At 35.0% G+C, this 26,934-nt stretch overlaps 1 protein-coding gene across 1 annotated transcript in view; it reads left to right on the forward strand.

The window, feature by feature from the left end:
* Ppm1l (protein phosphatase, Mg2+/Mn2+ dependent 1L) overlaps positions 1-26,934 on the forward strand; it is a 292,081-nt gene that overhangs the window by 185,633 nt on the left and 79,514 nt on the right. Inside the window, exon 2 of the mRNA XM_005338294.5 lies at positions 6,235-6,409. Within this exon, the coding sequence (XP_005338351.1) occupies positions 6,235-6,409 (175 nt within the window). The remainder of the gene's footprint in view (positions 1-6,234; positions 6,410-26,934) is intronic.

The raw sequence follows: 26,934 nt of genomic DNA on the forward strand, positions 1-26,934 counted from the left end.
TTTCCTTCTTTACTATTCTCTGATAACCAAGGACAATTTACTTAACCTCTGTGAGTCTCTTCCTCATTTATAAAAACCAAATAAGGTTGTTATGAGGATTATGTAAACTAACACACAACATTCAGTCCAGTGCTGGCACAGAGAAATATTATTTTTATTTTATTAAATCTGGAAAATGCAGAAAACTACATAAAAAAAATCATCCAAGCTCTTGCTACTCTGAGAAAAATGATACACATTAATATAATTCAACCAATTTTTTCCTTATACATGTAGTATACCAACTACTTTATAATCTACAATTTTATTCTGAATATTTTCCCATATAATTTACTATTCTTTCATAACCTGATTTTTAATAGGTGCACTGTATTCTGTTGTATGGATATTCCATAATATTACCAACCAATTTCTAGACAGATTTTTTATTATCACAAATAATTATTGAAAAACAAGTTTGTACACATATCTGTGTGCTTATCTTTAAATTTTCCTTAAAATAAATTTCTAGAAAGACATTACTAGGTAAAAAGAAGTGTAGTTATTTAAAATTTTTTGTTATTTTTGTTTTCATTTTCTGTCCAAAAGATTGTCCAGTTTATTCTCCAGTCACAGAATAGACCAGTCTTTCTACAGCCTTTACTGTCTTGCCATCTCATTATATTTTAGTGCATCTTAAATTCAGCTTCATTTCTTATTATTCCTCCCTGTGAATTCACACTCACTCTTCTATGCTTTTCTGTCCTCTAGTGTCTCTTGACTCAAAATTGTTTTAACTTCACCTGACCAATTTCCTGATTATTTTTGTGTCTCCTTTCTCTAGAGGCTGCTCAGCACTTAATATGGCTCATTTCCTAATAAATATATTAATATATCTCAAAATTCCTGCCTATTGATTCATTGCTTTTAAAATATGTTTTCCCACCAGTTTTTTGTTTACACATAGAAATTGCAGGTTCCTTTATAGAAGAGGTTGTTATCCCAACAATGTCAAGTTTAATGTACCTTACTCAGCAGTTAATAAGTTAGAGCTAGCTACCTGACAGGTTTTCTTTTTAAGATGAACTGTGAAGCATTTAGAAGCTCTTAAAGTACACCTTTTCACACCCATGAAAGTAATATGTATCAATTATTTCTTAAAGAACATATCACTGGATTCCCTGGAAAACTTGGAATGGAACCACCATTTGACCCAGCTATCGCTCTCCTCGGTCTATACCCAAAGAACTTAAAAAGAGCATACTACAGGTACACAGCCACATCAATGTTTATAGCAACACAATTCACAATAGCTAAATTGTGAAACCAACCTAGATGTCCTTCAGTGGATGAATGGATTAAATGTGGCATATATATGTATACAATGGAATATTACTCAGGAATTAAATAGAATAAAATCACGGCATTTGCAGATAAATGGATGGAGCTGGAGAAGATAATGCTAAGTGAAGTTAGCTAATCCCCAAAAAACAAATGCTGAATGTTTTTTCTAATATAAGGTGACTGACTCATAGTGAGGTAGGGAGAGGGAGCCTGGGAGGAATAGATAACTCTAGATAGGGCAGAGGGGTGGGAGGGGAAGGGAGGAGGCAGGGGGTTAGCAATGATAGTGGAATGTGATGGACATTATTATCCCAAGTACATGTATGAAGACATGAATTGGTGTGAACATACTTTATATACAAATGGAGATATGAAAAATTCTGTTCTATATGTGTAATAAGAATTTTGATGCATTCCACTGTCATGTATTTGAAAAATAAAATCAATTATAAAAGAAAAAAAAGAAAAGCAAACACACCAGAGATCTTGCTTATTCTCTCTTCCCACCATGAAAGAACATACCAAGAGGGAAGCATGTGACATTTGAATATATTTACAGTATCACTTTAGTATAAAGGGGATTTTTTGAAATATCTTAACAGAATCTATATTTTTCTAGAGTTGTTTTCTTCTTTCTATTAAGAATCTTTCCCAATAGAAAAAAACTATATGTGAAGTTATACTGTTTTAGAAATGAAGTACCAAAATATAACTCCAGTATAGTAAAAGATGCAGGCACTGTTCCTAGACCTATATCAGAATTGTAACTAAGAAAGTGAATTTCATTTCAAATACAATCAATAGACACAATTGGGAGGAAATAGATGGTGTGCTTTCAGTAACATAAAATACACCAATATTTTTCAAATATAATACGTTATTGAACTACTTCCTATACCTGTAGGTATCCCATGGGAAAAAATTACTAAAGAGAGATGTTACACTGAATAGTAAGGTATAGTGTGAATTTTAAAATGGTTATCTATAATGCTAAAATATTTTTTTCCAGTGTCAAGAGAAAATTTTTATTAAACTCTAGGAGTAAATATGTTACACCAATATGCTGAATTCATTTACATTTTATGAGATAACTTTATTTGTTCTGCAACTAGCTGGCTGGCAGAGAATTTGAACAAAATTTGGTGATATTTTAAAGTTGTAATTTCATCAGTATCTGACTTAGGAAATCTCAATATAAATCTGGAAGTAAAAAGTGTTGTATGCTATGTTTAGTGACTCTGCAAGGAGTGAAATATAATTTTTCCCCACCACTTCCCAGTGTGCATTTTCTGAGAAGTCAGTTGTCATTTGTTCTGGAAAATTCATTTCATCCTAAATTGGACTAACATTCCAAAGGAAAACCTTGAAGGTCACAAAGAAAGATACTTTGAAAAGATAATTGTTTAAAATTACAATAGTAAGAACATGGAAACAATACTGAAACATGGAAAGGAAAAAGTATCTGCCAGGGAACTTTGGACTGGGTAGAGGGAAGTGAGGGGGAGGCAGGGGGTAAGGGGGTGGGAAAGATAGTGGAATGAGACAGACATTATTACCCTATGTACATGTATGATTGCATGAATAGTGTGACTCTGTATTGTGTACAACCAGAGAAATTAAAAGTTGTGTTCCATTTGTGTACAAAGAGTTGAAATACATTCTGCTGTCATGTATAACTAATTAGAACAACAAAAAAGTATGTTCCACAACTGGAGTATGCTCTCTCTTTCTGTGCATATATGATAATACTAAACACAATATATACACATATGTATGCTTTGCATTAAAAGGATACATTATTCCTGATATTTTGTAATTTTGTTTGTTTAATTTTTAAAATTTTTATTATCATCATCATGGTTAGCATCATGATCATCGTCATCATCGTAGTCGTCGTTGTCGTCATCATCATCATCATCATCACTCGGAACTGAACCCAGGGGCACTCTACCACAGAGCCATATCCCCAGCCCTTTTATTTTTTATTTTGAAATAGGGTCTCACTAAATTGCTGAGGTTGGCTTCAAACTTGTGATCTTCCTGTGTCAACCTTCCAAGTAGATGGAATTACAGGCCTGGGCCACTGTACCCAACTGCAGCTTTGTTTTTTAACCTCAACAATACATCATCGATATTCTCCTGGTCAATAGGTATAGTCCTGTCTCATATTTTCCAATGGATATATACCATACTATTCTATAAATTAAAAAAAATTGAACCTCTGTTGATGAGCATGTTTTGTGTGTGAGAGAGAGTGTGCGTATGTGTGTGTGTGTTTGTGTAACTCACATGTATTTTATTAATCTTTTAATTGACAGATAACATTATATAAATTTACCTTGGACAACATGATGATTTGAAGGATATATATATATATATTATGATTGGTGAAATCCAGCTTATTGGCAAATGCATTACCTCATGTAGTTACCATTTGATAGCACATGATACTCCCTGTGCTTACATTTTTCATAAATATAATGTATTATTATTAACTAGTCAATAAATCTTTGAAGTTTATTCTTCCTAACTATAATTATGTAGCCTTTAACATTCACCCACCCCAACTACATCAGACTCTGGTAACCACCATTATACTCTCCACTTCTATGAAACCAACTTTGTAATATTTTATTACTTTTTAAAAAATCTTTTTGTGCCTGGCTTATAGCACTTAACATAATGTTCTTCAGGTCCATCAATGTAAAAAATGGCTGAATGTCATTCTTCTTTTATGACTGAATAGTATTTTACTGTGCATATATACAACATTACCTATTATATATAAATCCAGTAATGGACATGTAATTCAACTCTGTATCTTAGTTATTATGAATTGTACTTCAATAAATATGAAAGTATAGGTATCTCCTTGATATACTGATTTTATTTCCTATGGTTATATACACAGTAGTGAGAATGATCATATGGTAGGTAATTCTTTTTTCTACTTCAGCCTCCCAAGTGAGGATTTCAGGCATCAGCCACTACACCTGGCAAAATTCTATTTTTAGTTTTTTGAGGAACCTCCATACTGTTTTCTGTAATGACTGTACTAATTTACTTTCACAATAGTATATGAAGGTTCCTTTATCTCTGTATCCTTACCAACACTTACTTTCATTTGTCTCTTCATAATTGCTATTCTAACTGGAATTTAGTATTATCTCATTGAGGTTTTGTTTTTATTTGATTTAGATGAAAATCTAATTTCATCCTTTTGCGTATAGATATTCAGTTTTCCCAGCATCACTTATTGAAGAAAATGTTCTTTTCTTCATTGTGTTCTTGGTGGCTTTGTTGAAAATCAGTTTGCTGTGAATGCATTCATTTATTTCTGGGCTCTCTATTCTGTTTGTTTGTCTGTTTTTATGCCAGTACCATGCTGTTTTGGTCACTATAGGTTTACAGTATATTTTGAAGTCAGGCACTGTGATTCCCCTAGTTTTGTTCTTTTTGCTCAGGGTTTCTTTGGCTACTTGAGGGTTTTTTTGTTTGTTTGTTTGTTTTTTATTTTGTGGCTCCATATGAATTTTTTTGTTTTTTTATTTTTGTGAAGAATGTTATTAGCACTTTGATAAGGATTGCATTGAATCTATAAATCATTTTTATAGTATAGCATTTTAACAATATTAATTCTTCTGATCCATGAATATAAGGTATGTTTTCATCTCTTTATATTGCACACATATTTTAAATTATACAATTAATAGCTGCATAGGACTTTTTTAAACAAACAAACAAACTATGTAGCTGAGTCTTTGCTGTATTCTAGGCCCATACCCCAGCAGGAATCTTTTTGCAGCTTCTTTGAAAAGTTTTTTAGTGGTTATGAACATAATTTTAAACCATATATATATATATATATATATATGCCTTCATTTGTTGGTTTCTCAACTTTAGGCACTGTGCAGGTGAAGCAGAGCTATACTACAAGGAGATGCCAAACACCTAATATTCTCAAGGTATATTATAAGAATTTGAGAATTCCCCTGATTCATACATGCCATTCTGTCATTTAATTTCTCCCATAAACTTCTGTCATTTAATTTCTCCCATAATCACTGTTTTCACAGTGATTCTCAACAGGGAGGGAGAGAGTATGTTACCATATCAGCCCACCAGAAGACTCCTTGGGAAGGCCTTTTTCAAAATACACTTGTTTTCCTTCTAACTCCCAAGTGGAGCATGTTTCCTTGATTGAAAATCACTGTATATAATTTCAGATGTTTCCAGTTAGGAGTATTTTTTGCAGTTATTATCTAGAAGCAAATGAACAACAAAAAAAATTAAGAAAAAAAAATATACACATATGTGTGTTTGTGTGTGTGTGTGTGTGTGTGTGTACATACATACATACATATACAAGTTCTTTCTTTTCAGGTTAAGGGGAATCTTAGATCTCTTCTTTTTTAATTTATTCTATTATTTTTCTATAAACCCTAGCAGAGGTTCTCCTTTCTACTCAGTTCACAAGAGCTCCTGTGTCAGCATTAATGAGTTGAGAATAGCAAAACAAGTAGGGACGCGGGTGCTGTGACAGGGTAGGGCTCACTGCTGAGTTGTGTGACCATCTTCTTAAAGAAAATTTATATCCAGCAAAATTATTACCATGGGCCTTTGGAATTTCAATGGATTAATTGAAATTCTGACTGCTAATTCTTGTGAATATCAAACCAAATCTATCATCTTTTATACCTTTAAACCTGGTAGAAATGATTTAAAGACCTAAGATTCTGTTTGCTTGAAGACTCACCTTACTGGGTGCAGTGTAATCTGAAGTCACAATGACAAGGACATGCTTACTGGGAGAGTGGATCCACAGTGCTTTGAGTTCTCTCTAAAGGACCTGAGGGTAAATGAGGAACCTTAGACTGGAGGTACTAATGGGGTTCTCTGTTTTATCTGCAGACTGCAGCTGAATATGTAAAATCTCGGCTCCCAGAGGCCCTAAAACAACATCTTCAGGACTACGAGAAAGACAAAGAAAACAGTGTATTGTCTTACCAGACCATCCTTGAACAGCAGATTCTGTCAATTGATCGAGAAATGTTAGAAAAATTGACTGTATCCTATGATGAAGCAGGTATGTTTGTTTTTAGTACAAACACACATACAGGCACACAGTTTTTTTTCCTTACAAAATTTATTTATAGTTCTCAGTTAAATTTAGCCCTTTCTATAGGGTAGAAGGTTAAGGGCAAACTGGATTCAAAGTTGTATAACATGGATTAATAGTAAGTTTCTTCTCAGCAGTTTTAGTATCAAAACTTTTTCAGGAGATTCATAAAAATGGCTCTTGAATATCAAATCCCTTTAAGCGTTTGCTCTTTTTAAAATGGAATTTTCCTGGTCTTTTATCAGTCATGTACTCCTATTGATCTAATCTTTTAAAGTGTCACTTCAACTTTGGATACCAGCTAAAAACTTTTCATCTGATAATCTGAGAGCTGTTATTTGATTCAAACTTTTTTTTTTAATTTTAGAGATTTTTTTGTTTCTACAGAGGTTTTTTTTTTTTGAAGTTTTAAGCTGAATTTGACTTTCTACCATAGCAATTCAAATAAAACCCTAATACCACAGAGATTTTGGTTCACTGTGTGCTATAGGCTCATCCCATCCAAGGAAGCTTATTCAGGGAATCATGCATAGAACCCCATGTAATGCTATGATCTGTTAGCTAAAGCCCAATTTTAATGACTCAGGTACAATATTACTTAGAATATTAAAATTATTAATAAAATTAAATAGATGCAGTAAAAATATTCTGATTAAATTTAACCTATTTCTCACCTTACCAAAAGGAAAAAAAAAAGGGTGGGGGATATAGGAAAATAGGTTGTTAATGATCAAATGTTGATAGTTTTAATCCCTATTTTGATATCAAGAATTTCTGGTTTTATTTCCACAAAGGTTTTTTTAGTATGGATCTAATTTTTTATTATAACATAAGCAGTCAATGCTGATATTCTTAGCATTTGATTTAAAGCTTTGATAGTAGACAGAAGTGCAAATTTAAAGGGAAAAAAAGCACAACATTATGCTATATTTACCTAAGCACTAATGCAAATTTTTTAGTTATTATGCTGTTCCCTTTTACATTGTACCCCTTCACATCCCTCTCAAGCAGGATTCACATTTCTAGCCTTGTTCAGGACATTTATACTCTCCCTGGTTTTCCTTTGCTTTATTGATTTCCCCAGCATATTGGCTTGCTTCTGCCTCTAGGGGATTAGTCATTTGGTCTCTTATTTGTTTGGCCTTTAATATTGTTCTTTTTGACATCTTATCCTTAATGGAACAAAGTAGATTGTGATCCACCCCAATGAAAATAATATTTAAGTATTCATCGCCTCTTAGAGATCATGAAACTCACATTTTCCACCCACTTCTTGCTCCTATACTCATTTCAAGGTGAGAAAACTGAGGGCCATATATTCACCTGAAGTAAGTTCTTTGTTTGTAGCACTATATCTCTTATATCCTAATTACAAATCAAGGTGTGCTATTGTAGATTCTCAGTTGTTTGGTAAGCATTTGTTAAATAAATATCTTGTATTAGGCAGTTAGGAGAAATGAGGAAGATCATTAAAAGGGAAAAATCTAGGATGTAGAAATAGATCATGCTTAACATCTAGCTGGGGAGCTAAAACATACATATATGACCTATTAGATTTAGAAAAAAAAAAAACAAGAAATTTGAGACTAAGTACACCCTGTAACATTCGCAAGCTATTAAAGTTAAATTGAGCTATGGAGTCAAGAATAGCAAAAGTGGCTCAAGTTTCTCGTGGACTTCTTTAGGGGAGGGCATTTGCTTACAGCATGAAGAACAAATGCTGAAAATGGATTTGTGGAGAGCAGGGGAATGCATTCTAGTGGATGAAGATGAAGATGTAGGAACAAGCACCAAGGTGAAAGTGAACATCAGCCATAACCTCCCACCAACCAATTTTTCCTTCTGCTGGAATAATTTTCCACTCTTCCAAACTGTACAGAAGTACAGTTGAACTTGTATGTGGCCTTTCGGGGTACATACTTTGGTGCAGGATTAATCTATCAGTAACTCTGTAGCATGAAGCAGTGGAAATAAATACAGGATTGAGAGTTAAAGAATCTCAAGTTCTAGGCCTTGCCTCTACCTTAATTACTAATGTGATGTTTAGCAAATTAATTTCTTAGGACCTCTGTTTCTTCTTATATAAAATTGGGCTAATAATATTTCAAAGGGTGTTCCTAACAATATAATATATTGTGTTTGGGTAGGGCCTTAGGAATCTATTGAAAATGCTAGCTAATGCCACTAATGCTGGATGAGGGCAGATTTGATCTTGCCTATCTTGCCTCAAATGACTTTAAGGTATTGTTAAGGTCTTTCCATAGCATGTGGTGTTTGGGAAACAGAGAGAAAAATTTAAAAATGATTTTCAGAAGTGTTGAGAAGTAAAGCATCTATTTGTAAAATCATATGTGCTGAGACTGCATGAGGTGATGTGGACAGGTAATATGGTTAGGGGCTGTCTGTATATATAGATGAGTGAATATCATCATGTGTTGTAAAATCAAAAGGTAACCTATGTAACCCTCATATTAATGATTTCAATCAAAATTAGAGTAGAAAATAAAAGATATTTCATCATAATTTTAAAAAAATTAGAAAATTGATAAAAGCATTCAGTACCCTTTCTGAAATATAACCATCCTATACTCAGACACTTATTTGCTTAGCTTCCTTCTATGCTTTCCCAGTTTTTACCTTTTCATATTCTTTTTTAAGTATATTTTTGTGTGTTCTAATTGGTTATATGTGACAGTAGAATGAATTTTGACACATCATACATAAATGGAATATAAACTTCTCATTCTTCTGGCTGTTCATGATGTAGAGTTATGCAGGTCATGTAATCGTATTAGATTACACAAAGGATAATAATGTCGGATTCATTCTACTATCATTTCCTACCCGCCCCCTTCACATTCTTAATTGAGCTCTTTCAGTTTTAGCACGGAGTTGATTGTTAGTAGAAAATATCCTGGTCTCTAAAGAGGTTAATTTAATAAATCAGCCTGAGTGACTTAGTGACAATTATCACCATCTGTGACTTCTAAATTTCAAAAAACTAATTAATGAAAAAAAAAATCCTTAGACACTTGTCTAAAAGCATTGGCTCAGAATCTACCCTTTTTTCTGTTTTCCCTCTTTCTGTGTCCTCTCTTCTCCTTTAAATACATATAAACCGTAATGCTCTGCCTGTCTATAGTTCAACTTTACAGCAACCTGAAATTCAGGAAAGGATAGGAAGTAAGCCAAAACCCTGTTTGTACAACCAGATCACATAGTCCATTCCACAGAGGCCTTAGATATTCCTTTAGAATCCATGTTTTTATCTTATGTAGTTCTCACTAGTTAGGTTATACTTTCCAATGTGATGCTTTCTTTTTAAAAAAATCCCTTTTCTGACTGTAAGCATTATACTCTAATTGCAGAAATAAATAAGTGGTATAAAACAGTATAAAAAGAGAATAATGTTAATAATAATCTTACCACAACAAATATTTTTATATTTCCTTCACTCTAAGAAATTTTAAAAAGTGGTTGGGATTATTTATTTATTTAGATACCAGAGCCTAACCCGGGGCATTTAACCACGGAGCCACATCTCCAGCCCTTTTTATTTTTTTTAATTTTGATATTGGGGAGGTCTCGTTAAGTTTCTCAGGACCTCACTAAGTTGCTGAGGCTGGTTTTGAACTTGTGATCCTCCTGTCTCAGCCTCTCCAGTCACTGGGATTATAGTTGTGGGCCACTGCACCTGGTGGTATCTTGTAATTTTATGTCCTGCTTTTTTTCTTGACGTTATTACAAAAGCATGTCCTCATTTCATTAAAACTTCTCAGTGTGAAAAGAATTTTTTTTTACAGTGAGTGTAATATAATTACAGTAATTATATTTATTGAAAGACAATATCTTTGCTCCTTTGATACATTCAAATAAATTATCCAATTGTTTTGACTTTGGATTATTTCACTTTAATAATTACTCTGATTTATCATTTCTGAAAGCATTAGGTCCTTACTGTATTCTGCTATGAATCTTTTGATATTTATACTTGATAATTAAATACTTTCTTAACATTTATTTAACCTGCAGGTTCTTTGCCATATATATAAACTGATGCATATTTTGAACACAGATCTTTCCTTAGTCATTATTACATGTGTAGTATATGTGTCCAGGATCAATTTTTTATGTCAAGTAAGGTTTGAGCATATGCTAAAGGCTTTGCTACAGTCTTTACATTTATAGAGTTTCTTGTCAAACTATGATCTGGGAAAAGGATTGAGAATTGATTAAAGCCTTCTCCACATTATTTATACTTACAGTGTTCCCCCCAAAATGAATTTTTTGACATTGAGTAAGATTTGAGCAAGTTTAAAAGACTTTGCTACTTTCTTTGCATTTGCAAGTTTCCTCTCTGATGTGAACTATCTGATACATAATAAGATATAGGGATGAGCAAAGGATTTGCCATATGATATACATTTGTAGGGTGTTATCTACAGTATAGATTCTTTGACATTGAGTAAAGTATGAGGACAGATGAAAGGATTTGCTACACTCTTTACTTTTCTAAGGTTTCTTTCCAGTGTGCATTATGTCTATTTAGATTTAATGATTATTAAAGACAATTCTACATTTATCATGCCTGTATGTATTTTCCCTAATATGAATCGTCTGATGTTAAGTTCCGAGGACTGGTTAAAAGTTTTGCCAATTCATTATATTTGTAAATCTTTTCTTGAATATTGATATTCTGATGGATAAATTCTGAACACTGATGAAAAAATTTCCCACTTTATTACATCTGTTTTGTTCTATTATTGAACAATAACAATCTGTTATTATTCTCTGGAAAATTAATACTTTGGTATTTACTATAATATCAGTCATGTTTAAAGTATTTTCAAGTTTTTTTATACTTACAAGTTCTCTTTCTTTTTTAAAAACCCTGGTAGCTGGGCATGGTGGCCCATGCCTGTAATCCCAGCAGCTCGAGAGGCTGAGGCCAGAAGCCACAAGTTCAAAGCCAGCCTCAGCAAAAGCCAGGTGCTAAGCAACTCAGTGAGACCCTGTCTCTGAATAAAATACGAAATAAGGCTGGGAATGTGGGTCCATGATCAGTGCCCCTGAGTTCAATCCCCAGTTCCGAATAAATACATGCATACATACCCTGGTAATTTTTTTAGACTTGAGTCCTTACTATAGGCCTTCCTGGTTTTATTATGTTTTTCTCAAATATCTATACGCTGGCATTGATTTAGCAATAGTGGATAGGAAAAGACCTTTCTATATTTATCAGAATTGTGGTTTTTGGCATAGGAGAAATTATTTGTTGGTGGTGAAATAATGAAATTTTGGTAAAGTGTTTATCAAATTGATGGCATTTAGAAATTGTTCATTTTTCATTCTCATCTTCAGAAATGTTGGAATGAGTTTCAATCCTATATTTGAAATGGTAAATGATACATTGTATATTGTTCGGGTCCTATTTAAGATTTTCTAAATTTGTTTTTTGAGAAAAGTTATGTTTCAAAAATGTATATGAATATTTGCTCAGAGAAGCCAATTTGATTTTTTTGCAACCCTGACTAAGATCATTCAAGGCTATTTCTTTTCTTTTCTTTTTTTTTAAAGAGAGAGTGAGAGAGGAGAGAGAGAATTTTTAATATTTTATTTTTTAGTTCTCAGCGGACACAACATCTTTGTTGGTATGTGGCGCTGAGGATCGAACCCAGGCCGAACGCATGCCAGGCGAGCGCGCTACCGCTTGAGCCATCTCCCCAGCCCTCAAGGCTATTTCTGAGATAGTTTAAGTTTTTCATCTCCTTTAGTAGTGATGTTTTGTTGCGATTTGGTTATGTCTGTTATAACATCCTTTCTATGTATCATGCATACCCACATTCTCCCAGTCTTTCATTAAGTATGAATTATCAAGGCTACAGCTTCCACATCTCACCAGTACCCCTTTTTTGAAGTAAGATTTCCATGTCTTGTTCTGGTGAAAGATATTGAGGGTAATTAAAAGACATACCCAGGGAAATCAGGTTTTTTGTTGTTCTTGTTCTGTCAACATTGCATCCATGTACAAATTCCACTGAGCAGGATCCAGGCTTTTCCACTTTTCTAAAGAGAATTCTATGGCCACTTCCCAAATGTCACAGCCCCAAGAATCAACCATTTCTTCTTCCTCCTCCTTTTCTGGGGTTCTCTTATTTCTTAATTATTTATTGGGAGAGTCATTAGAGTGAGACTGTGAATGTCAGATGAAGACCCAAGAAATGTTTATAGGGAAGAAATGTCATCAGCTCATCTCCCTCAAGCCCACAATTGGCATGTCAATGGACTCATTGTCATGGAGCAGAGAGTAGATGGAGTCCATGTGAAGGGAATTTTAATGGCTATATAATATTATATTTTAAATTATCACTTACTAAATGTTTTCCTATGTTGGATATTTAAGTTTTTGTCTTGCTGTTATAAATAATAGTACATTAAATATGGTGTGCCTTTATCTGTATTTCATATGACTCTAAGAGAATAGACTTTAGAAAACTTGGGGAAGGGGGATGATATAGACTAGTGAAACTGAGAATAGCAGGGGATGACAACAAAGAGAAATCCATAAAGAGCAGTTATCAAATCCCCAACATTCATTGACTCTGTTATAAAGTTGACATCACTAATCTTAATAATGGTGACCTTGAATCAACAGAAAAAAAGGTTCAATAATGTTTGTTATACTGCATATATAAAAACAGGAATTGTAGAAGCCAGTGTCATAATCTGGCTGCTCTCATAAAATACCATACACGGGGTAGCTTATAAACAGTAGAAATTTATTTCTCATAGTCCTAGAAGCTGAAGATCAAGTTGCCACCAGATTTAGTGTCTGATAAGGGCCTCCTTCTTTGCTGTTTTTCTCTGTACCCTTACCTGGAGAAAGGTAAAGGATTAATGAGGGCTCTTCCTCATGACCAAATGAGGCCCCACAGCCTGGTACTATCACTCTGGGGATTGAGATATACTGAAACATGGATTGGCTGGGGGTGAGGAGAACACAAACATTTAGATCATAACATTAGTGTAGAAAGAAAAATTTTTATCCAAATGGCTCAAGTTTTGATGATTATGAGAATAAAGATGTTTTATGGTATAAAATTGAAAAATGACTTAAATATAAATGTTCAGATTATTTTTCTAGATCTGCTGCCAACCAGATCTATGACTTTGAGTAAGTCACCAAACTTTCCCAAAGCCCATTTTCCTATAAATTAATGGCACGAACAGGATCTCCTACATGTCTTCCAGTTCTGACCTATGCTGTGGTCTCTTGATAATGGAAAATTCAGGTAGCTATAGTTTCTGCAAGGGTGCATGTAGCTGTGGATTTTGTTTGCTCTATTGCCTTTCTCCTGTCATAACCATTCAGCATGTATAGCATTTGCACATGAATATTCCCAGGCATACTATAGTTGTTGGGATGGGGAATGAGATTATATAAGTCAAGCAAATTTAGATCTTGAAAAAAGAGGTTGTGAGTTATCATTCATGGATCCTCATTAAGATAATTCAGATTCTTTTATTAGCACTTATTAATGCTAAACAAAATCCAGAGTAAGATGTGTTTTATATTTGATCTATTATTGTTTTATTTTAACTGAAGTACAAGCTCATATGCATTTTAATAAATTGAGCTCAGCATAGAGAAATCTCCAAGGAAAGTAGAGCCAAATTTGAAAAGAAATCAAAATAGCGTTTCACAGTGTCTCAAGAGCATCAGTAAAGTAAGTCTTCATTATTGTAATAGTGGACAAAAGTTAAAGGGTTGAAATACCACGAGAGGAATCTTTCTACATGTTATTTTTAGAGTAGTGTGTTGTCTATGTTTTGTTAAGTAACGTCAAATTCTGTTTTTAATTAATTTTTTAATCTTTGGTCATGAATAAATAACCTACATTTTTAAGAATAAAATATTTGGTCTGCAATGCCTTTTGTTGGAGATTATGGAGGAAATTGACCCATTTATTTGAGTGATATTCTCTGTTAGAGACTCAGGAGCCCCAAGCCCTGAAAACAGGAATAAAGAACTCTGAACTTTTCACATTGGGAAAAGCAGAGTATACATGCAGTGTGTGGACTTGAGATAGTTGTGTAAGTTGCAGCTTAGATCTACTTCTGAAGAGCTTTTCTCAGGCCAGTGAGGCCTTTATTTCTATTCTTGCAATTTACTAGAAAACTTTATAACTTTCAGCATGGATTTAACCACATAGAAAAAGCACTTATAAGTCAAAAGTGAAATAAATAATGCAGATGAGGAAAGGAGAGAACTCAGCTGGTTGTTTCTTAGGTTTATTTGGGACTTATTTAAACCTGGGGACTTGCACATTCATTTACAAATGTTGGGTATCATAGCTTTCTCAGAGGAGGTGACAAGGAAGGAGTAGTTTTAATCTTTCGGTCTTTGCTTTGTGATTCCCTGATGCAGCTCTACATTAGAAATTCCTGAGAGTTGAACCTAAGCAAAGCTCCCTGCCCTGAAGACACTCCAAGAACTGCAATGTATTTTTTGGAGAAATAGCTTTTAAAAAGAGTGTGGAGTATGCTGTTAGCAATTTAGGACGTAGCTGGAGGGTTACCACCTATAGAGCATATTTTATTCTTCTTAAAATACATAATATCTGAAAGTTACATCCATGTCTTAATTGAGCCATTAGTGTCATAGTAATCAGTGATCTCAAAAAGAAAGCCACTTACTATTATGGGGAAAAAATTGAATGCACATCCAGAAACTAAACCTGAGAATGTGTGTGAATTATTTAGGGCCCTTAGTTTTTCTAAGAAAAAAAATCAGTAAAAGACATTTTCAGGAGGTTCTTCATTCTAACAAGTACTAAATTTCTCAGTATGTATCTCAAACAGGTCCTAGGGGATGAGATGACACCAGGTTTCCTTACTTCATATCTTTAATTAGGACCCCATTTCTGGGCTTTCAAAGATACCTTCTCCAGGGACTTGCTGACAGGAATGGGAGGACTTGAAAGAAAGAAAAACAGGGACTCAAAAGAATCTTATAAATGGAAGTTCAATATTGACTGTGCAGCCTCTGACATCAGCTTCCAGTTTTCTGTAAAACATTAAATCTGTTTCATTTTTCCTGTATAAAAGTAATGTAAATACATTTAGAACATTTTTTTTTCTTTTAATGTAGAAAAAAAGTAAGACAAAAGGGTAATCTCTAATCCTACTACCTAAACATAGCTATCATCTTTGGTGTATTTTTTTCTAGTCATTTTTCTCTGCTGGACTTTAATTATGTATGCTCAATTTTGTGTCTTTAAAAAATTTAGCACTGAAATATAATCATTTCTTCATGCACTTATAAACTACTCATAAATGTAGTATCTTTGAGTAAATATGCCACAGTTACCATTTCTGTTACTTTTAATATCACATTTCAATTCTCTTTACCATGTAAAATCCCGGGGGCAGGTGCTTTTTATCTATGAAAAATCAAATCTGAGAATGGCAATGTGATTAATTTTTTTTTAAAAAAAGGAGAAGCTTTTTAAAATAAAGTCAATAGTAGAAAGAGAGTAGGAAAATTGGTTATCAAAATTCACTTACAAACCTAGACCATCCTTCTGGCCAATTATACCAATCTTTTTAATCAACCGATTTGAATTTGGCTTATAATTCTTTGTTTCTTTCCTTTATATCAAGAATTTTCAAAGGCAGATTATTTTATGATGATGGGGAAAAGTAATGAAACAAATTATTTTTCCATCTACAAAATAGAAAACTGTCCACTGTGGCAGTTCAAAAGTACCCACAGGTGTGATTCCCAAGCCCTGGGGTTGGCTTGTGTTTGTGGTGTGGCATTAAAGCCCTGTGTCTGTTTGTTTTTTTACTTATTTATATTTAATTTATTTATTTTTGGTACCAAGGATTGAACCTAAGGGCACTTAACCACTGAGCCACATCTCCAGCCCTTTTATTTAGAGAAAGGATCTCAAGAAGTTGTTAAAGGCCTTGCCAAATTGCTGAAGCTAGCTTTGAACTTGCAATCCTCTTGCCTCCAGCCCTGTGAGCTTCTGGGATTACAGGCATGTGCCACCTTGCCCAGCTGTGTTTGGTTCTTCAACTATAAAATTATACTATAGGATTTGCTATTTTTTAAGACTTTTCCAACTTTACCAATGTGTGATTCAGTTTATTTTTTTGTTTATTTACTTTTCGCTGTGCTGAGAATCAAACATAGGCCCTGGCACATGCTAGGCAAGCGCTCTACCACTGAACCATACCCCAAGTCCTTAGGTACATTTAACATTCATTGGTTTTATTTGTTTGTTTACTCTGTGGCAGCTGAGACTGATTGCTGGAGACCTGTGAGCCAGACATGGTGATCAACATTGGACATGTCCAAATGACATGTCCAATGTGTCACTCTAGATAGACAGTATGTGCATGAGTGCCTCTGGTGTGTGTGTGTGTGTGTGTGTGTGTGTGTGTGTGTGTGTGTTGAGAGAGAATTATGGGTACATGGGTGTTTTGTGTATGCTCATGTGTACAAGTGGTGGTGGGAGGGCAGGGAAACAGCTGATAGAAGCATAACTAAAGTTGGACAGTGAAATTGGTACTATAGAGTACAGTAGATGTGCAGAAGAAGAAGAAATTAGGTTTGATATTGGGAAAGAACTCTTGAATAAATCATAAAATCTTAAGAGAACCCATAAGTCTCTTGAACTTCAATGTCAGTTGCATTTTGAAAGACAGATTTTGAGTATTGCATTTTTCTCTTTTTTGTGTAACAGTAATTATGTGCCAGTGCCTTGTACAGATCTATTCTTGCCCTCTGCCATAGGATCACCTACCACATTCTAAGTGTTATTATCCAGCTAAAATTAATTACTGTATGTTAATTACCTTACATTAATTTGTTATCAGCTTTGCCTGTTTGCTTATGAGATTTACAACATACAGAAAATGATAATTCAGACTGAATCTTCTAAGTATCTCAATGGGATGTTATTTTTTAAAAAAATGAAAGCTCACATACTTTTTCAATATAAGGCCTCCTATTCACTCTAAAAATGTACTGATCCAAAGTTTTATGGTGGGAAAAATAAAATTTCAAAGAACTTCGCTGAGAATCCTGGAAATCACAAGATAACACTGAGATTTAGAATTAGGAGGTGCTACCTCTAGTGATTAAAACACTTGAACTAGAGCTGTGTTTATCTTTCTAATCAAGTTGTCCTTATTTGCCACAAGAGGAAGTAATGTTACTACCTGTTTCTAAAGTAGTATTTGATTACAAGGACTGAAGAAAATGTGTACACTTCAAAGAAAATAATTGTATCAGATGGTCACAATTTAGATTGCATTGGCTGGACAGAGACAGGATGCCAATGCTCTCCATATTTCTTCCTTTCTGTAATATTGGAATTTTGTAACCAAGATTCTGTAAACCTTGTTGTAATGTTTGTAACAAATTTTAATGAGACCCAAGTTAGTAGTAAGACTTTCAGTTCATCAAGAAAAGATCATTTTTTAAAGTGCCAGAATTTCTAATGTATAGACTGTCCACTTGTAGTGGTAAGAAGTAAGCAAAATGCATCTTCTGCTTGACTTTCAGTCTCAGCAGATGTATAATCACAGGCAGCTGGGCTACTATTTTACATCATTTTGCAAAATGTTAAGTTCAGTGTCTCATAAAAGGCATTGTTTTCAAGCCATCTTTTAGTGTCCAGAGAAATTCTCTTTGTTTCTTTCTTTAGTTGATGTCCTTGTATGTGGCTTAGGCCATTTCTTTCTTTCTTTCTTTCTTTCTTTCTTTCTTCCTTCCTTCCTTCCTTCCTTCCTTCCTTCCTTCCTTCCTTCCTTCCTTCCTTCCTTCCTTCCTTCCTTTCTTTCTTTCTTTCTTTTCTTTTTTTTTTTTTTGGCATGGGGTCAGGGGGTACTGTGGATTGAACTCAGGGGCACTCAACCACTGAGCCACATCCCTAGCTCGATTTTGTATTTTATTTAGAGACAGAGTCTCACTGAGTTGCTTAGGGCCTCACCATTGCTGAGGCTGGCTTTGAACTTGCAATCCTCCTGCCTCAGCCCCCAGGGCCACTAGGATTACAGGCATATGCCACCTTGTCCCGCTGGCTTAGGCCATTTCTGATGAGACTGGTTTGATGAAGAGTTTCTATAGTATATACCTTTGAGAAGCTCTTGAATCTGCTCTGTATTCAATCCAAGGGAACCATAAATCAACTCTGGAGAAATCACTGTTCATTCAACACAGACATTTACAATGTACCAGGTCTGCTTAGGTGCTGAGATTGTAAGGAATGGAGAAGGACATTTGAGTTAGAAGTATGCTCCCTTTGAACTTATTAGTAGTCTTTGACTGTTATCTCTCTGAATTCATCTTCTAAGATCTGCTTCTTCCTTATCTGAATCAGGACTTTTCATTCTCTGATCTCAGTTCATTTTATTCAAAGTATGTTTTCATTTATATCCTACTTATTTCCTAAAAGTCAGATTTGCCATACTGATAATAATAGTGTAAAAATAAAAATTAAAAAGCAATAAAAAGAGAAGGAAGCAAATTTGTCAACCATGAAGAATAATATAATATAAAGATTAATAGTATTCTTTATTTAAACATCTAATTTCCCCCTAAGCTTTCTATGCTAGTTAGCTTTACATCACTGCAATCAAAACACCTGACAAGAACAACTTAGAGGAGGAAAGTTTTATTTTGGTTCACAATTTCAGGGTTTTCGATCATGGTCTGCTGGCTCCATTGCTTGGGACCTGAGGCAAGGAAAACATTGTAGCAATAGGACAGCAAAGGAAAGCTGCTCAGTTTTATGGGAACCAGAAACACAGAAAAGGGCCAGGAGAAGATAAACCTTTGTAGGTCATGCCTCTAATGTCCAGCTTCTTCTAACCTAACCCCACATGCTTACAGTTTTCACCACCTTCCAGTACTCCACTCAGCTATTGGATTAATCCACTGATGAGGTCAGAGCCCTCACAATCTGATCACTTCCCCAAATCCTCACCTCTGAAACACATGAGACTTTGGGGGACATTCTAGATCCAAACCATAACACATTTTGACAGACAGGGCAACAAGAGGGGAAAAAAACAGTTTAGAAAATTTTCTCTGTTTTAATATACAAAATAAAACAGTTTTTCAAAAGAGACACTTTTCTTTTTGCATTAAAGTTTGTAAAGACTTTATCATATTTCTTTGCTTGGATTCCCCCAAAGCAGAGCCTGAAACAAAAGGCTTGAATGCAGATAGTTTATTTAGAAATGTGAGCCAAGGTGTAGGAGTGAGGGACATTGGGAATGGAGCAGCAAACAAAAGCTGGTATGAGGACATGGGGAGCTAGGTACCCCTGATAACAACTGTTGCTTAAGCCTGGAAGTCTTCTAAGGAAACTTATAAATAACATCTCAGAACCACTTAGCTATTAGTCTCATCCTCATGTTGGTCAAGGGAAACCCTACAGACATTAACTTCCCTGTGCTTCTGGTTTTTATACGTTTGTGTGCTGAGTGTGATCTGGTAGACACCCGTTTTGACATGAGGGAAGGAAGCAAGTGGATCTAGAGAATGATTCCATTTGTGGTGCCTACAAGATGTCCCAGACAAACAGTGAATGAAATCTTAAAACAAACTTATAAACAAATTCATATGAGATCATCTTATAGTCATTCTTGCTTTAGTAGCCATCTGTAAAAGTTATAGATGTGTTATTGAAGCTCCTATATATCATGGGAATATGTCTAATACAGCAAGTGCTCAAATGCATTTGTAGAAAATCTTGCATATAGAAGAAGAAAGGAAAAGAGGATTTCTGTTTGATGTAACAATTCAAAAGGGCCAGCTTCCCAGCTCAAACCCAAATAGTTGGTTAATCCTCATTTTTATAACTAATGAATTCAAGTACCTGGCTCTTCAACCTGAGTGGCATAGTGAAATGTATTATAGCTTTCAAATTTTTCAAATTGTATTATAGCTTTTCAAATGTATTTTCATTTTAGATAAGAAACTCACAAGAATGGTTACTCTGGGAAGGAGAAAATAGAGAAGGAAACACTTTTTTGTTGACTATTATCACTTTATTGTTTACATTTTTAACTTTTTACATATATTTTATTTTTTAAATAAAAATAAGCAAAACATTCCAAATATACTTTCCTTAACTTTGATGCTAGAAATGGAATATAAGGCAAAAAGCCATTTTGTTGTTGTTGTTTTCAGTGGAGCCTTTCATCCCTAAGTCTTATATATCCTTAGAATAAGTAAAGGAAGGAACTTAGTGACAAGGCCAACCGTAGTGGAACTTCAGTGCTGAGGGCAGAGAAGGTCAGTGGTAAGTTGACTCAGTCCTGTGCCAGTGTGTGCCAGCGTGCCAGGGCTCCAGCCATAAAGTGGTTGGTAGCCTTAATACCTTGAACCAGATCTAGTCTCAGAGTCCAGGATTGGCCTTATTGGGTTAAACAGACAAGACAAAGCAAAACAAGACAAAAACACTCATCTAAAAGAAAACAGATGAATGGGTGGTAAGCTGGGGAGATTTAATAGTTTCTGATCTTACTTCCTTTGGTTGCCTCCACTTTACCCCAGAGCTTGATCTTCTTGTGTCTGAAAAGTTACTTGCTGCTTTTCTTTGTGTTTTAGTCAGGTCCTCTCTCTCCTGAACTACAGCCAAACTTCTATTGCTTTTCAGGTGGTGCAGTACAGTAAAATGAGCCCAGACTTTAAGATCCAACTAGCTTCATGACGATTCATTATGTCTTAACTTATAAGGCTTTGGATGAGGATTAAAAATAATGTATGGAAAATAATGGACATGGTAAACATTCTACCAATGATGGTCTTTCTGTTATTTGCTGTTCTATAACTTAGCATGTTATTGGTGTGGTATACTGGGATAATTCCCAGGACCCAATAAAATCAGCCTCCTCTTCCTTCCTTGCCCTTTCCTGGATAGTAAAAGTATCTCTCAAGTGTATGTGTACAGTTTTCATGTTTGCTTATTTTTACCTTTTTTAAGTATTATTATGTTTTAGTTATCTATTGCTAATTAGGTATTAGTTAACTATTGCTAATTAACTAATTATTCAAAAACCTTATGTCTGAGAGTCAGGAATCATGATTAGTTCTCTCATAAGTTTACTGTTGGGCCATCACCTAGGGCATTGATCTCTAAAAACGTGACTGGAGCTGGGAGCTTTGTCTCCAGCTCACGTGGCTCTTGGCATAAAGCATCAATTCCTTTCTTCATGTGCCTCTCCACAGGGCTGCTTGCTAAATAGCTTCCCTCCATGTGAGTAAATTAATAGAACACTAGATCAAAGCCAGTCTTTTATGACCTCACATCATAAGTGGCATAATTTCTGCCATATGCTGTTGGTCTTTGGTCATACAGACCAACCTAATTTAGTGTAGGAGGGAACAAAAAGGCATGAATACCAAGAGGTAGGGATCATTAGGGGCCTCTTGGAAGCTGGCTACCATAGGTTGAATTGTAAAAATGTCTACTCTGATTCTACCAACTCTTTCATCTTTTTTCTATTGTTATTATTACCTTTTCCTCTCATTTTCCAATCACTACCTGCCTCCCACTTTCCTTAAATCCAAAGCTGGCATGTTCATCTATACATCCAACACTAGGATGGCTTTAGGGTAATAGTCATGCACCACATAAAAAGATGCTTGGATCATCCATGAATCACATATACAGTGGGGTCTGATATGATTATATTGCTAGTGACATTTTAGCCATCCTAGTTTGTATAAATACAATAAATGCACTCTGAAAGTTCATACAATGAAAAAATCTCCTACTGATTGATACATTTTTCAGAAACATCATGCTAGTGAGCAATACATGAGTATATTTAGACCTAGAACATTTTCTAATGATTGTAACTCACATCTTATTTGTTCATCATCAATGTATCCATTTTAAAATATTTTGAATATCACTTTGATTCCTCTTACTTATGACCATATTTCCTTCTAGAGCTTTTTAACACAGTGCCCAGGTACCTCTATAGTTTTGAAATTGCAGGTTAGTTTTTCATAGAAGTATCCTAAATACTAAGAGATGATGGCATAACTCTCTGGAGGATGAAGTCTCTGTCCACTCTTTCCTTCATTACTCCTTTTACTCTTTGTCTTTCCATCTGTCTTTCTTTCTTTCTTCCTTTCCTTTAACTATCTTCTAAAATTTATCACATTTTTATTTTTACATTTATTAAATAATTTGATGGCTTGTTCTGCTCTTAGTTTTAAAATGGATTAGAGAATAACTAGATATACTGTTCTTATACTTGACTTTCAAAATCTGACCTAGCAGTTTCCCTCAGTAGAAAAGTTTCTTATCCTTCCTTTAACGTTCTTGGCTGTCTTTTCTATTGTGTAGGAATATAGTAAAGGAAGAAAAATGAGGAAATTACTGAATATCTTGTCTGTGTCTTCACTTTTTACTATGCCATAATTTCTCTTACTTGTAGTCATCTACCTGTCTACCAAATATTCATTTCTCATTCTTTGTTCCTAAAGGAAAGAATGTAAACAATTGAGTGTCTCATTGTGACAGCATTAGTGGAAGAAGAAGATTGTGATGGGTATCACCAAGTAATTTCCCCCAATTTTTGAGGGATTGCTTCACTGCCGAAGTCTGGCTGGGCACAATTCAGGAGCCACTTGTCAAAAGAAACTAACTTTATTTTTAGAACTACAAACGCCAAACAAAACAGCTCCTCAGGAAAAAAACCCTCAGAGCCCAGCTGCCACCACCGGCTTCCACAAGCCTCTCACTCACACCAACCTCACCACCTCCCACAATCCTCCTGCTCTTGAGGCTGATTGGCTGGGTCGCGTGGGCGGAGCCAAAGAAGTCCCCCAATGAGCAGTTCCATAGTCTGAAGGGCAGGGAAACAGCCCAATGAACATCGCCGCAGAGGAGCCAATCAGCTAGATGTTGCTGGGGCCGCTGTGAGCCAATCATCAGCTGGCATTCTGAAGGGCAGGGAAACAGCCCAATGAACATCACCGCAGAGGAGCCAATCAGCTAGATGTTGCTGGGGCCACTGTGAGCCAATCATCAGCCAGCAGCTGGAAGTTTGCTGGCAGCTGGAAGTTTGCTGGGGCCCCTTTGGCTGTGGCTCTCAACACTTCACTGTAATAGATTTAAACAATCAGTTGAGGAAAATATTATTTTTGAGATAGTGCATATATTTTTAACCTTCTTCTCTTTGTAATTTGCTTTCTTATATAAGCATTGGTCCACATAAATACAAAGAAAGAAACTCAGCCAGGCCTACTTGTGTTTTTAAATTGTACTTCAAAGTATATGGGCCTGGTATAATTGCATTTGCAAATAAAATGCAGGAAGATCTAGGGCCCAGAGTAAAATTAGACATGTTAACTTTTTTTTTCCCCCTATACTGCTAATAACTTCAGGCATCTTCAATTGACTTCTTATAAACCAGCCTCTGTAGGGGAAATCAGTATTCTGCAGCTACCAAAGAAAATGAGCTTGTCTAAAAATAGTTTCCTGTTGACAAGATTTTAGCAGATTTTTTTTTCTGATATGAAAGCTTTATGAAATGAAATGAGGTCAAATATGACAGATGTGGTCAAATCCACTTCTAATCTGTAAATCCCCGACTAGTTGCAGTTGTGCAAATTTTTAAATGGGTGCTTTGAAGCCGTACTGAATTTATGACATTCTCAGCATTTGAATATATCTCTAAGTATGGGGGGGATACTCAATTGCTTTTTATGGATTAGCAATCAATATATGCATTGTTTGCTAGTACCCACTTACTACAATCTCAAGTGAGGTTATGTTTTGCCCTGATTTTGTTAGGTTTTATTTTATAACTACTGAAAATAATAAAATTAATACATTGTAATATTATTTCCTTTATAGCAGTGGTTCTTTACCAGGGCTGATTTCTACCCACACCCCATGGTTCATTTGGCAATGTCTGGAGGCATTTTGGATTTTTACAATCTAGGAGGGAAAGTGGGAAGGTGTAGGTAAAGCCCAAGGATACTGCTAAATTTTGTATAATGTACAGGACAACTCCTTACAGCAAAATTTATGTGGCCTAAAACATCAGTAGTGTCAAGGTTAAGATCCTACTTTAGAACAATACTTCCTAACTTTTGTGGCATATTAGAATGATCTTATCCCCTAATGCCCCGGCTATATCCAGACCAGTTAGATCAGAATCTCTGAGTAGTGGGATCCAGGCATAGATATTTTCTTAATTTCCCCCAGTGACTCTAGTACATAGCCAAGATGAGAAGAGATATGGTACCAGAGCAAAAATTTTTAGAGAGCAAGACTAGTTTAGACATCATCACAAATAGTTTCCTTACTAAAGTATATGAAAGGACCTCATTAAAATGTGGTATGATCTAACAGGCAATGTCCCATCACAGTATTATAGTAAAGTTCAAATGAATTTTTAATAACTTTCTATTCTCTAAAGCTCATACTTAAAACTTGGAAGACTGCTATTCTCATTGAAGTATTGGAAGTTTGTTTCCCCTCCATTCTACCTAATAAAATATGTGCTTTCTCCCTCCAGTCAGTGGAGATAGGATTTACTAGTAATCTTAGCCAGTAATGTTCTATCAAATAACATTTGGATGTTTGAACATTGATGATTTGTCTTCCTTGAAGGTTTTTAAAGTGTATTTGTTATTTGATAAATAAATATCATCATTTACTTATTTACCTGAATTGATATGCTATGCAAGGAAGCTAAGGTATTCTTACTAAGAATATTTTATTCATATCTTTGCACTTTCACTCCTTTCTTAACCATTTCCTGTCATGAAAAATTAAGCCTTAAAATTCATGGACATTCATTGTAAACTCTAAATATTCTTCAAGTATTTAGTAATACTGGAGAACATATAATTTTTATTTTATTTTAGATGCTAATGTTGATGACACAGGTTTTCAAGGAAACCAAAATAAATATAAACGTGTCTCAAAGCCTTTGACAGGGTACATTGAGCACTGTGATGTATTATATAGTAAAAACTATTTCATTTTTCTAAAAGTCAGCACATGCTTCCTTAGTACAATAAAACTATCCTCTTCCACATCTATTTGAAAGCTTCAGTAGAGATCAGGTGTCAAACTTAGAAACTATTAGCATAGCTTCCTTGAAGAAACTGAGTGAGGTATTTCTCATGGTATGCCCTGGGGTGTTTGGCTCATTAAACCCACTCTTGTTGCCCAGGGCCCTACAAGCCTATCAGGACATGCTGGAGAGTAACTACTCTGGTTTGGATACGGTTAGTCCACCAAGGTTCCTGTCCTGGAAGCTTGTTTCCCAACATGGCTGTGTTGAGTTGGTGGCACCTTCAAGAGGTTGGACAAAGTAGAACATAATTAAGACATTCATCCTTACTTGAATGTCAGATTATCCATAAGGTCAAAGGAGACAAAGATATGATTGGGCCTGGTAATCAGTTTGGATGGAATGTTGTGTACAAATAATTCAGAAGTGAACAGCAATACTAGGAAGGTGTGCTGGGGTCAGGTATGCAAAGGGAAAGAATGTCTTAAGTTGTTAGGTGGCTCAAGAGAGACTATCTGTTGTATCTTTAAGAAGATCCAGGCCATTTGGGGACTGCCAAATCTATGAAAGATACCCACTGGGTAGCAGCCAGACAAATTCTTTTTTGAATACTATCTTTTCTTCACAACAAGCCTCTGAAACCTTGCCAGCAAGAATTTAACTATATGTAAAAATCATGGCAAACTACATAAATACATTTCATTATACCCAAATTTGATATATCCTTGACTCAGTTTCTTTTTAGCTTGATCCCACCAGGAAGCCAATCTAACCAATATTTTATAAATAGGGAAATATGATTGAAGGGAGGTGAGAGTGAAAAGAGACAGTGGTTACATCTTACTTCTCCAAATATCATCTTCAAGGTTTCCAAAATCATGTGACCAAGTCTTGAAAGGGCTTGTACAAAGGAAGGGTCCTCAAATTTAAGTTTTATTAGCTTCAAATAAGTCTGCCTTTGGGCTCATTTTTCCTCTCCTATATGAGTTCAGATCCATGCAAATGAGTTGAAGTGCAATTATTTAGGTAGTTACTGTCATTTCTGAAAGCAATATCAAAAGGATATTCTCTAATCACATTCAGACTAGGTCATAAGTCTAAGCAAAGAAACATTAAGTGTCTAATCTCAAGACTGGACAAAAGGCAAGCATCATAGGATAAGCCAGGATCTAATGCCAATAATCAGCCACCTCCTCCTATCCAAAAGTGAGACTTGATGAAATAAAAAGTCTAAAAGGTACAACAAGTGCATCCTGATTTCAGCAGCAAAACCTTGAGGTTTCTAAAAGAGAGGAAATTTGCAGGAGTAAAAATTCTATAGCAATCAGGAATCTTGGTGTCAATATTCAGTCCTGAATCACTCAGGTATGGGCCTGCCTTGGAAGCCTGATGTAATTGGACTTGGCCTAGCCAGCCAGCTGGAA

Source organism: Ictidomys tridecemlineatus, chromosome 3 (genome assembly GCF_052094955.1).
Source record: "Ictidomys tridecemlineatus isolate mIctTri1 chromosome 3, mIctTri1.hap1, whole genome shotgun sequence".
NCBI lineage: Eukaryota > Metazoa > Chordata > Mammalia > Rodentia > Sciuridae > Ictidomys > Ictidomys tridecemlineatus.